At 37.8% G+C, this 13,513-nt stretch overlaps 1 protein-coding gene across 1 annotated transcript; it reads left to right on the forward strand.

Moving 5' to 3' along the window:
* Positions 1 to 806: 806 nt before the first annotated feature.
* MINAR1 (membrane integral NOTCH2 associated receptor 1) lies at positions 807 to 12,747 on the forward strand. The gene is made up of 3 exons (XM_044662507.1): positions 807 to 3,104; positions 5,980 to 6,234; positions 11,771 to 12,747. Exons 1-3 carry the CDS (start codon positions 807 to 809, stop codon positions 11,966 to 11,968), a joined length of 2,751 nt encoding a protein of 916 aa, XP_044518442.1. The 3' UTR covers positions 11,969 to 12,747.
* Positions 12,748 to 13,513: the final 766 nt, after the last annotated feature.

Consider the following 13,513-nt stretch of genomic DNA (forward strand, 5'->3'; position numbering starts at 1 on the left):
CTATTCAGAACAAAAAGCATTTATTAATCACCTACTGTAGCGTTATAGGTAAGGCACTGTGCTATGTGCTAGGGACACAAAGACAAAAGTGAAACAATATCTGCCCTCAAGGAGCTTGCAATCTACTAGGGAGAAAGAAAGGCTACATTTACACAATTAATATATCTATACCGATAAGTAAATTCAAAATATATGGAAAATAACCTATAGGCACAAAGGTGGGGAGAACATGTCAACAACTGGGAAGATGGAAATAGGATGAGGCATCTGAGCTGAGCCTTGGAAAGAGCAAGGCATTGCAACATAAATAAAGGAAATTGTTCCAAAAAGAAAAAGAGGCTGCCATTGAATATCAATGTTTAGTTTAAAATATTCAGCTCTCTGCTGCACTGTGGCGGATATTCATTAACTAAGTCATCTTTAAAATCGATGGCAAGTCAGGCATGAAAAATGCCTATTCTAAATGTGGTGTGACTAGTGAAAATCAAGTGTTGTCAAATGCCATGATGTGTTGTACTTTTTGGTGACTACTCTGATGTTTAGCAAGCAAAGAGGGTTATGGCTCTTATGAAATCTCATCACTCTCATCATTTGACCCCTATGTTTTGCCCATCTCCTATGAGTGAGTGTGGTCATTCAAACCTATATTTGTAGAATGCTATGTGTGCTTTGTAAATGCTTAATGTTATCTCTATGGTTTATTTGTGACTATTTGATCTTTTCTCCCCCCCCATCCCCCTTTGGTGTTTGTTTAGAACTGACCTGCAATTTTCAGTGTAGACAGTGAACTTTAATCAATTCAAATCATGGAGACTAACCAGGAGTCATCTCTCTTCTTGGTGAAGATTTTGGAGGAGCTAGACACCAAACAGAATACAGTTTCCTACCAGGACCTTTGCAAATCATTGTGTGCTCGGTTCGATTTATCTCAGCTAGCCAAGTTGAGAAGTGTTCTGTTTTATACAGCTTGTCTTGATCCGAATTTTCCAGCAACTCTTTTCAAAGACAAAATGAGATGCACTGTGAACAATCAGCAATCAAAGAAAATCATGGTGGCTGCAGATATAGTAACAATATTCAACCTGATCCAAATGAATGGGGGTGCAGCAAAGGAAAAATTGCCTGCAGCACGCCAGAAAGTTAGGAAGAATGAATCGTTTGAATCATGCAGGTCTGACACTGAGATATGCAATGTGATCGACTGTGTGCCTCCTAATTGTGAGCCAAGAGATAGAGAATTTAACCGGGGCTATTCAGCAAGAAGATCTGCGAAGTGTAGGAAGATGGACTGCAAAGACTGCCAGCAGTTTGTACCTGCCTCAGAGCCGAACTTTTTGTTGGGAGTTAATAAGGAGACAAAAAGCCGGGCGGCTTCCCTTGACAGGCTGCAGGCCCTGGCATCTTACTCCATTGCCAATTCTCAACCATGTGAAATGCAGAGCACATATTTTCCCATGAACATTGAGAATGAGTCTATATCAGATCAAGACTCCTTGTCTATGAACCCAGGGATCAAAGAAACATTCATTTCCAATGAGGAGCCCTTTGTGGTCCAGTCCTGTGTGCAGAAGAGAAACATTTTTAAAGAAGATTTTCATAATCTGATCCCAGTGTCACCAAGTTTAGTGCCCCCTGGCAAGAAAGCAGATGATGTGCTTGGGGAGCCGCAGACCAGAAAAGAGACTCATAAGCCAGCCTTCTTTAATCACAGCTTTGAAATGCCGTACAATAGCCAGTATTTAAATCCTGTTTACTCTCCTATCCCTGACAAGAGACGGGCAAAGCATGAGAGCTTGGATGATCTCCAAGCTTCCACATATTTTGGACCCACTACGGTTCTAGGGACCCAAGAAGCGAAGAGGTGGTCAGGGAGGCCAAGCAAGCAGACTGCCTGGCCAGCAAAGAGCTGGAGCTTAAACACAGAAGAAGTTCCTGACTTTGAAAGGTCTTTTTTCAATAGAAACCCAACTGAAGAGAAACATCGATATCAGGGTTCAAGCAATCAGCCTTCCAATTTTTCAGCCCCAGACAGGCACCAGACATACCTAAATCCAAAAGATCAACAAGCAATTATCCCCACAAGCTATGCAGTGAAGCAAAATATTCACAAGCAGAAAGAGATTCCCTCTCCCATTGATATAGAGAAACATGAGCCCATCAAAAAGTTTAAAGATAAAAGCATTAACTGTACGACAGTTCAGATGAGCATTGACAAAACGAGCAGTGTGGGGACTCAAACTGAGCAGCACATTCTGGAGCTCAAGAAATGTAAGGATCTCTGTACCTCCAATCAGGGAAAGTATGGTGAAAGACATTCAGTCAAGCAGTCAGATGAGGACTCGGAAATCGTTAGTGATGACATCAGTGACATTTTTCGGTTTCTGGATGACATGAGCATCTGTGGTTCCACAGGAGTGATACAGTCCTCTTGTTACAACAGCACTGGGTCCTTATCTCAACTGAATAAATCTGACTGTGACAGCTCACCTGAGCACAACCTAGCCAAAATTGCCAACGGGAACACCGGCAATAAGATCGACAAAGGGGGCCGGTCTGAAAAGGACAATCCTGAAGATGAGTTGAAGACGAGTGTGTGCAAATTAGTACTTAGGATCGGTGAGATAGAAAGAAAACTGGAATCTCTGTCAGGGGTTCGAGAGGAAATCTCCCAAGTTTTAGGCAAATTAAACAGGTTGGATCAAAAGATACAGCAACCTGAGAAAGTCAGTGTACAAATCGATCTGAATTCCTTAACGAGTGAGATTCCATCTGATGATAGCACCTCTCCCCGAATATTCCATCCTCACAACAGCTCACATGGAAGCAAGTTAGAAAACAGTCCAGACTGGTGCTGTTCTGATGCTAGTGGAAGCAACAGTGAAAGTCTCAGAGTCAAGGCCTTAAAAAAGAGTCTGTTTACCAGAAGGTCCTCAAGGTCACTGACTGAGGAGAACAGTGCTACTGAGTCCAAAATAGCAAGTATTTCCAATTCTCCCAGAGACTGGAGGGCAATCACTTACACCAATGAGGTTGGCCTCAATGAAGAAGAGATGAAAGAGAGAGGGGCTGCAGAAAATAAGGACTGGCACAGAAAATCAAAAGAGGTAATTTCAGTTTGAGCTAATGTAATCCATATTGTAGAAGAGCACGGGCACAAGCTATAAAATATTTTCAGCTTGTCTAAAAGTCCAGCTATTACACCCCCTCCCTTTTTGCCCACTGCATTTCCATCTGGATTTAGCCAATCTTGTATTTGCTGTAGAAAGCTCCTTATGCAGCTCAACAGAATTGAGCTGTTCCTGACTAAGGGGTCAGTCAGTCACAAGGTGTACATGCTGGATTGTTGGCAGGCAGAAGTTAATTTGATCTAAATGTCACACATGGCCTAGAACCCCAAACTCCAAGCTAATAAATAACAGGTTCAATTTAGGGATATTTCCCATCTAAATCATATCTCTTTGGCTCATTTTGTCCCTAACCAGAGCATCCCCTGGGAATCTCGGCTCCATTTCTGTATCTCTCCCTGATCAACTCTGGCAAACCTCCCTGAACCTTTTTATATGCTCAATGCAGAGTTGGCTCTGATTTACAATAGTCTTAGCCAACTGAATCATCCCTATGCTGAGACTTAATAATGGGGAGAGGGGGAAGTGGAGAAACACGGTACAGTGTGAAGAGCACTAGCTCTGAAATCAGAGGACCTGGGTTCAGATCCTGCCTCTGATGCTTTGTGACTTTGGGCAAGACACTTAGCCTTGCGTGGCCTCAATAAATGAGGGGGGCTAACTATGAGATCACTTGTATGTATGATCCTTTGATCTCTATGACCTTTCTAAGAGATCTTTATACATAATCAAAACCTCCAACAATGACTTTATCTCTTTAGCCCCATCAAGTTAATCAGTTAAGAAGTAGTTATTAAGTCCTAAGGGTTGGGGGATATCAAGAAGAGCACTCATATAGTTGCTGTCCTCAAAGAGTTTATATTCAAATAGTGGAGACCACATGCAAAAAATCATATATGCCAGAAACCTACAGCATAAATGGCTAATAACCTCAAAGAATGGGGTAGAGGGGATTGAAGGATGTGGGAAAGGTCTCCTATTGAAAGTGACATTTCATCTGAGTCTTGAAAACAGCCAAAAGATAGAGTAAGAAGATGGATCATTCTTCTGATCAGCTATTGGGAATATACTAGTTCATGGCAGATGGTCACAGAATAGAAACCAGAGCCACTGAAGACATGTTTAAATCCTTTTGGTAAAAGCAAGATTATTTTCAGGTGCCCCATTCCACATTCATCCCTGCCCCAATACACACACATAGTCACAAAAATTTAAATGAAATGAAAATTGTTAATATCCTTTGAAAGCTTTGGGAATGCAGTTATTGACAGATTATTAGATTCCATAGACATATTTATTGCAAGCTCTTTAGATTGTTTTCTTTCCTAAAGCCTTCATATGTGAGTTTACCAAGGTTCAAATTCCTCATTTTTCTCCCCTCTTTCTTGATAGCAACAGTTTATTCATAGAGCCATGCTAACCTTTTTGGCAAGATTCATTCTTATAGAATCTCCCTCTAATTACATTCATTTTAGATATGGTATAGGTGACCACTTCTGTTGAAGTTCAAAGTCTGATGCACCTTTCTCTCAAAAGGCTGGATAGCATTACCTCCTCATCTAAGGATACAAGGCTCTTGCTTACTAATAGGGAGGTAGTGGTGAATAAACTGAGAAAAATGAGGAATGTACTTAGTGAAACTAGGCACTGTGAAATTTTTAAAGGAAAAACAAGCAAGACCGGGGATTTGTGAAATGGCCACAAAGAGAGGAGGGGAATTCTTGGACTAGGCAGTACTTTGAAAGAAACAAAGAATGTAGAGAAATATTCATATTCTCAGAGTATAGATTCTAAAGGAACCTTCGAAAATAGTGGAGTAGATGAGTATGTGTAATTTCTTTAAAGTGTCAAAATTATAAGGAAAATTTTTTTAAATTGAGGCATCATAATACCATGGAAGGAGTGAATATTAGAATCAAAGGGGTTTTTGTTCGTTTATTTTAGTCCTGTCCAATTTTTTATGACCCCTTTTGGGGTTTTTTTGGCAGAGATACTGGAGTGGTATGTCATTTCCTTCTCCAGCTCATTTTACAAATGAGGAAATTTAATGAGAATTAAGTGACTTGCCCAGGGTCATATAGCTAGTAAGTGTCTGAGGCTAGATTTAATCTAAGGAAGAGGAGTCTTCCTGACTCCAAGGCCAGTACTCTATCCACTGTACCACCTCGCTGCCCAGAATTAGAAGACCTGAGTTTAAATCTTAACTTTACTACTAACTATATGTGTGATATTGGGTAATAGCCACCACATATAGATACATAACATGAATCTAATTAGTTATGAAGAGAGGGGCATGCATTTGTCTATTTAAATAATTTTCCTGTAGTCTTACTATGCTATAATTTGCTATAATGTGGAATTTTATGTATATAACAAAAAAAAAATCACTATCCAAAAGGAGGTAGAAGTTGAACATGGCAGGACAACCTTGTGACAAAATGATCTCACCTATAAATTACATCATCAATAGGCATAATCCCTAAAGAAGGTATTATAGTAAGACCCAATTGTTTATAAATGATTCTATTTAATGCTACATGTTACAAATGTCTCTAAAGGTAGAACAACTAGTAAGTAGGACAACCACATACTTTGTGGCTCAGTTTTCTCATTCTTTCAGTAATGTTTCCTTGGCAATTTTATAAACTAAACACACTTTTTTTTCTTGTTGTTTTTTTCATAGTACTGTGGTGGTGGTGGTGATTGTTCTGCTTTCCCTCTGGGGATGTTGGGGAGGGAATCTTGGTTAACATAGTTTCTAGAAAAGCAAAGTTGTATCCCTTGAAAGTAATGTATCCAAGTCCCTTTAAATCATCTGTGTTTTTCTTGGGGGTTCTTTTGTACCACATCGCAGGCAGACAGACAGTATGAAATTCCTCAGCCCCACCGAATAGCTAAGCAGCCGAAAGATGGTTTCTTGGTTGAACAAGTCTTCAGTCCTCACCCGTACCCTGCATCACTCAAGTCACACATGAAAAGTAACCCAATGTACACAGACATGAGGCTGACTGAAATGGCTGAAGTAAAACGAGTTCAGCCTTCTTGGACCATAGAAGAATACGCAAGGAACTCTGGGGAAAAGGGCAAGCTGACGGCTCTGGATCTTCAGGTGAGTTTTGTGCCTGTTTTGCAGGAACCACCCCTTACACTCACCCATAGATTTTTAGTCAGACTTTTGTAGTTTAGAATATCGATAGGGCTCCAGCAGCTCACCCTAAAGATTTTGGCGTGCCGTGAATCATAGCCACGTATTTCTAAAGTTGCCCAAGTTGTAGAAAGAGAGAGGGGGAAAATGATATAAAAATGATATCTATAAAAGTGAAGTTCAACCGTGGGAGAGATTGTTTGACATTTGCTTAGATAAAGATTTGTTTAAAATTCCAGCATAAGCCTTGTCAAGTACAATGTCGATAATATTTGGTTTCAAACCTCAAGACAAACTGTTTAATGAAATACAAGCTGATTTCTCCTTCCATATGTAGAACGTGGGATAAACATATTTTTGGGACCCAACATATGGATTGTGTCTCCATATGGAGCAGTTCCGAGGTAAGAGTCACCGCCAGAAACTCTATGTGTGCAGTCATAACTTAAGAGGCATGTTTTCCATGTACTTACAGGGCCAGTTTTCATTTTGGTGGGCACTTTTTTGGGCACCTCCAGTTAGTTTCACTCACTCCCCAACTGTCTTCTCTAACACATCACTGCAGGAGCAAAGGCGCAGCTATGCCCTCAAAGTGCGTGATAGGCCGGGAAGCCAACGGGGCTTCATCCACAGGGAAGTGAATGAATGCCCCTGTTTAGTGGCAGACACTGGAATGGAAGCAGCAAAGACTCGCACTGGGTTTTAGAGACCCAGCCTTTAAGGTTGGTTTCACAAGGCCCACATAAAATAAAGGGAATCCAAAATTAAAAGGTCTAAATGTTTTGTGAATGAAAACTAAGAGGGTTTATCCATTTACTTGGTAAACATTTGTTAAGCATCTCCTTTGTGTAAGTAATATTCCAGCATAATGGAATGAAAGAAGATTGGAGGGAGAGTAAAAAACTAGGTAAAATTCCTGCCTCCTAGTTGCATGATCACTGGGAAGTCACTTAACTCCTCTGAGCCCCAGACAACCCCCTAAGACTAGGTATACAGATGAGCCAGCAGTCTGCATCAATGATGAGCTTTTCCACATGAGGAGGTCTCAAGACTCATGAAGTTATAAGTTGAGTGCCAAAAGAAACAAAATGTAGGGTATTATTTTAGGTAAAATAGAATATACAAAGAACAATAGGCCACAGTTCCTATCAATTGTAGGTCTATGTCTCAGCTTAAGTATCATGTGTTTTTCCCATAATGTAGGGGGTAGTCATGCTAACTTTTGATATTAAATTGTTTAAAGACATTTTTTAAATGTTAAGCTTAGAAGTAGAGTAATAAGGACAGGGTCGTGTCTTAATTATCTTTGATCTTCCCTCTCTCCTCTCCTCTCCCTACCCTATGACTTTTTCAGTTCTCTGTACACAGAAGGTGCTTAATAAATGTTTGTTGATTACCTGAGGTAGGTAATAAGTAAAGATCAGATGACATCCAAAAAGTGATCTTTCTATATTAATCCAGAAATATTTTAAAATCCCCTATATTATCCAATTATTGTGCAGTTTATTATTTATTACCACTTCTGTGTATATCATGTCCCATATGTATATGTCATATCACATCATCTTTCTAGTTGGCCCTTCATATCTGTATTCCAAGGTTTTGGACGAGGTCGAAATCCCATTCTTTCTTTGGAAAGTTTCTTATATACTGTATTATGCTTGGCACAATGGTAGTCAGGTCACTTAACTTTATCAAGGTCAGGGAATCCGGATTCTGATCCTGGCTGTGTCATTCTCTAGACCTGAGACTCTGGGCAAGGCATTTGAAGACTATGGGATTTAATTTCCTTAGTTATCAAGTGAAGGTGTGTATTTGACAACTTTCAAAGTTCCTTCTACTTCTATAATCCTTTCTTACTACATCATATAAGCATTAGGAAGCAAGAAGAAGGGTGAAAACTTAGATGTGTATTAATAATAAATATATATGTATACATACATATTTAAAATAAAACTAGGTGGACATTAATAGTATATATAGCCAAATAAAAATGGGGTAGATAATATATCTATATATATATATGTATATATATATAGATAGATAGATAGATATATAGATATGTACAAAGTAAAGAAGGTGGTTAACAGAATGTGGTTAACAAGATGCTTTACATATGCCCTTTCACTGGCCTTCTAACCAGTACTAACATAAGAGAGCATGTAGTTATTCTCATTTTATAGATAAGGCAACTGAGACTCTGAGATATTTTTGTCCTGACAAAGGGTCACAGGGGCAGTTAGGTGACTCAGTGGATGGAGTCAGGAGTCAGGAAGACCTGAGTTTAAATCTAGTCTTGGACACTAGATATGTGACCCTGGGCAAGTTACTTAACTTCATTTGCCTCAATTTCTTCATTTGTAAAAATGAGTTAGAAAGGAAATGGCAAGCAATTCCAGTATCTTTTTTAAGACACCCCAAATGGGGTCCATGTAGAATTAGACTGGCCTGAAATGACTGAACATCAACAAAAATGGCAACACAGCTAATAAGTATCAGTACCAGGATTTAAATTCCTGATTCCATATATAGCTATTTTCACTTCTTCAGTATAAATGATGTGGCAAGGTGATTTTGATGATACTAATGAATCATGTGGGCCAGTTAAAAAAGTCAACATATTTCTGTAGGCTTACAATTACATAAACAATTAAGATAAAAGCTCCTGACCATATTGTGCCTATTTCTTTGTGCATGACAAGGTGCATTTGACATATTAAAGCATCAGCCAAGTTAGTGTTGACTATATCACTTAAAACACTTTTTAATACTTTTGTACATTGTGTACAATTCTATCCTACAGTTTTTTGAGTCACATTCCTTCATGGATATTGCATGACCTTGGTGTAATATATGTGCCTTTTGATCTGGGTCTTCTAGAGTTTATGCTTTCTTTAACTCTAAGAAGTGATCCCTAGGGGGGATTCCAGTTCTGCTAGAAAGTGAATAACAGAGATTTGTTTAAATAGGTAGTATCCCTCGAGTTAAAATCTAAAGTTCCTACAGAGTAGTGGCCAGCCTACATTATCTAGCACACTCTTTTTTTGCTTTAAAATCTAGAATGGAAAAATCAAACAATTAAATAGTCAAATACAACCATTCTTATATATCCTATGAAAATAACAGTCAAGTGGCATTGAAATTAACTCTGGTTAAACAATAATGAAATACACTCATGATTAAAGATATATGATCACAGGATTTAAAGATGGAAGGGACCTTAGAAGTCATCAAATTCAAACCTCATCCTCAATTTATAGATGAGAAAACAGAAGCCAGGTAAGTGATTTATTAGGGTTACTAGCTCTTACTTGTCTAAGGTGAGATTCAAGCTTATTTCCTCTAACTCTAAATCCAATGTGCTCTTTCTCCTCAATCATGGTCTTTTACTGCATTCATGATGTCCATGTCATTTATGAAAAATCATTCCATTTTCATTTCTCCCTATAATTTCCATGGCTCATCAAAACAAAATCCCAAATTCCTTATGTGCTTCAGCATGGGTGTTCATAGGTAAAGAATCATATGCTCATGTGATGCATGCTTATTAGCAGGAATGACACTTACTACTGACACCTCTCTATCTGTTGACCTCCTGGGGGGTAGAAAAAGGTGAAGCTACAGTAATTTGTTTCTGACACTATTTGGTTTTTCCCATCTTCCTTTTATCAGGAACCTGATTCTGAAAGTCTTAATGTCTGAGTTACCAATTGGCCAATACCGACTAATTTTTGGTTAGCCAAGATTTCCATTAAGGGTTAGGGTTGGGTAAGGTTTATGATGGGACAGAGTTGAATTAGAAAAGAAGTGGCAAACAATTCCAGTATCTTTTTAAGACACCCCAATGGGACAGAGTTGATTTCTTCCTTCACCAAAGCCCCATTTCCAGATTTTCTGACCAATGTGGCTCTAATCTCTTCTAGCCATAAAAGGTACCAATGGGTCAGTTCCTTATAACTTTGGATGGGAAGATAGAGGGTATGTAAGAAGAAAACTGTCTCCATAGCCTCACCAAACTCTTAATGATTAATCTTCTGTGTTGTACATTAGTCAAGCTATTGGCAATTAGATACAACAAGGATAGGTGAATGGAGCACTGGGGTGAAGGGAAGTTTCATTTGGGTAATGGATAATACAACACTGATGTCCCAGGACTATTGAAATATGGTCATTGAGAACCACCCTTTTACAGATTAACATTACTTTTTGCTCCTGCTGGAATGGACCTTTAATGCACCCCTGCTTTTGAGCATAGAAAAAAGCAATGGCCACAATGTTATTTTCTTTCCAAAATAGGAACAAACAACCCCAACCAGCCCCAACAAATGGAAATTCTGGCTTCTAGACTTGAGTTGAAGATCAGTTAAAAGTACAAAATAGAGCTGCTTCTATTTGGCTTTCATACATCATAGAATTATTATCACTAAATAAGGAAATTATCCTACTATATGTCAGAGTGCTTCATGGTTCAGATTATTCATTGCATGGGCAATATGGATCAAAAATAAGATACTTTCTTAAAAGAGTTCGTTATTCTCAATGAAGCCAAGAGACTTGATGCTATCGATATTTCCTTTTTGGGGTAGGAAGATGAAAGGAATTTTTAATCATAACTAAGACTAGACTGGAAGGGAGAATTCATAGATTAACTTGATGGTGTAGGATTTTCTAAAGAATCATTCAAACAAATGATATACTTTGACTTTGTAGTTGCATTTAGGTCTGCCTATGTGAAAGTGTAAAAAAAAAAGAATGAATATTATAAGACTCAGATTCTCCCTGGCTCTGCCAGTAACTTACTCTATGACTTTTATTCCATGAGCCCATTTGCACATTAGTAAAATGAGAATTTAGAACTGCATGATCTCTGAGCTTCATTCTAGCTCTAACATCTTAGGATTTATTGGAATTGTTTAGTTATTTTGCTGTTCATTGTTCCAGAATTTTGCAAGAAGGAGCACTTGATTTTTTCAAAAGAAATGTGCCCTAATGGTTCAGAATGGTAACATTCTTGTGGTGATCTTAATTCCAGCCTGGTCTGATGGCCAAAAGACTATGTTCCTGTTTCTACTCAGTATTTTCAATGTGCATACCCCAGGCATGAAAACCTTCTCCAATGTATTGTATTGGTGGGAAGAGCAGATGTAGGTGGATTTTTGATAAAATGTACACAGTAGGTTGGCACTTGACAACATTTCACTTGCTTGTAGAGAGATGGCCAATGTGTTTGCATATTTTGGAAAATTCATGGCATTTGTGGTGAAGGGAGGAGGGGTAAACGTAGTTTGAGAGGTGTGGTGAATGGATGGAACAGTAAGCTTTCTAACTGGGTGGGGGGGGGAAGGGACAATGTTAACTTGCTTCATGTCAGTAGCAAATAGTTGTAAAACTAACATTAAAAGCACCAGGACTGACAAATGTCGACATTTTGTTTTGCTTTTTTAAATGATTCCAAGTATTCATGATTTGTTTGTTTGTTTTTTATCCCTCTTACTTTTAGACTCAAGAATCTTTAAACCCAAATAATTTAGAATACTGGATGGAAGATATTTATACTCCAGGCTATGATTCATTATTAAAACGTAAAGAGGCTGAGTTCCGAAGAGCAAAAGTCTGCAAGATTGCTGCCTTGATTGCGGCTGCTGCTTGCACGGTCATCTTGGTCATTGTAGTACCCATTTGTACAATGAAGTCATGACTCTATAAAGAGGACCAAGTACACTGGACTGTCTGCTGACTATAATTCCAGATATCTCCTCCTGTATTTTCACATCTTGTGATAAAATACTAACAATTTGTTGGAGTGAACGTGATATCATGATGGTTTTTCTGTAAATGATGAAGATAATTTTCCAAAAAAAAAGTCTACTTTTAGAAAGAAATATGCCTATTCAAGTCAACTCAGTCAAAATTTTTATGCATTTTTAGAAGTGCAATATTTTCCTACCAAAACAATGCAACATTTTAGCAGTGACTCTAATTGAAATCAAAGCAAAAAAAAAAGGAAAGAAAGAAAAAAGAAAGAATGCATTTGCCTCTTGTGACATTTTTATGAGAATGGGCAGTGGCAATTATGTTATAATAAAGATATTTGATACACGTCTCGTTGGGGACGTGGGGAGACATTAAAATGTAAAGAAAGATGAATGTAGTATATTTTACTTAGTCATATATCCCTTGATTATCCAATAGAAACAGGTCATGTATCCATAAAAGGACTTTATTTCCATACTGAAATTTCTAATGAGATTTTGGTTATTCATTCTTGCCTTTCTACCTTCATTACCATCCATGTGCAAATTCTTTTCCACTTGGTAGATCTCCACTTTATTACACTGTGTACCCCTCTTGCTTCTGTTCATTATTGATTTGCAAGAAGGAAGAAGAGGTCAATTTAATCAGGGTATGGCAGGAAAATTTTCCCTGGAAAGTTACTTAACTAAAGCATTGAACACTATAGATTGACAGCCCCCTCCCTCCCATCACACTCACACATACACACATGCACACGCATGCACAAAGCACATTCAAAAATTGTGTTTAATAATATACAAAATATTTTTAATATTTTCATTTTTTTAAGAAAAGGAACATTTAAAAATCATGGATACCAAAAGATAAAATTCCTTTCTTTATAGGGGGCAATGAGCATCAAATTTGATAATAGTCCTTCTACTTGTACCAATGGCACTATTTTCTTTATTAATATAATTTAGGGAGCTTGGAACATGTCTTTCTGTCTCAAAGGAGAGAGATAAGTTTGCTTCTGATATTTTAACCACATAATGTGCATTATAAATATTGGTAATTTAAATTGCTTTCATATTGTTTTCATTGCTCTAATGATATAATTCTATAACTGGATACTGAGGTACTAAAGTCCCTTCCCTTTTTCCTCTTCTAATTTTTGGAGATATGCTTACAGTGTGTTGTATTTTTGGATAATTGACTTGAAAAGTATCATAACTCCAGTATACAGAAAGCTCCCATCAGCATTTTATCTTTGTTATAATTTGGTGAACAATTTGACAATCTTACTGAAACAATGATATTTCTAAAATTTTGATTTGAAGTTCTGCCCAATTGTGATAGAATCTTACAATTTTTTCTGGTGGGTAGGAGGATTATCAATTTGTATCAATATTAACCTAACCATTCATCTTATTAAAAACTGCAGAGTAATCTTATATAATTTCATGTGTTTAATTGCATATCCTAGATAAGCATTAGGTATGATAGGAAG

The sequence above is a fragment of the Gracilinanus agilis genome, chromosome 2 (genome assembly GCF_016433145.1).
Source record: "Gracilinanus agilis isolate LMUSP501 chromosome 2, AgileGrace, whole genome shotgun sequence".
Classification (NCBI taxonomy): domain Eukaryota; kingdom Metazoa; phylum Chordata; class Mammalia; order Didelphimorphia; family Didelphidae; genus Gracilinanus; species Gracilinanus agilis.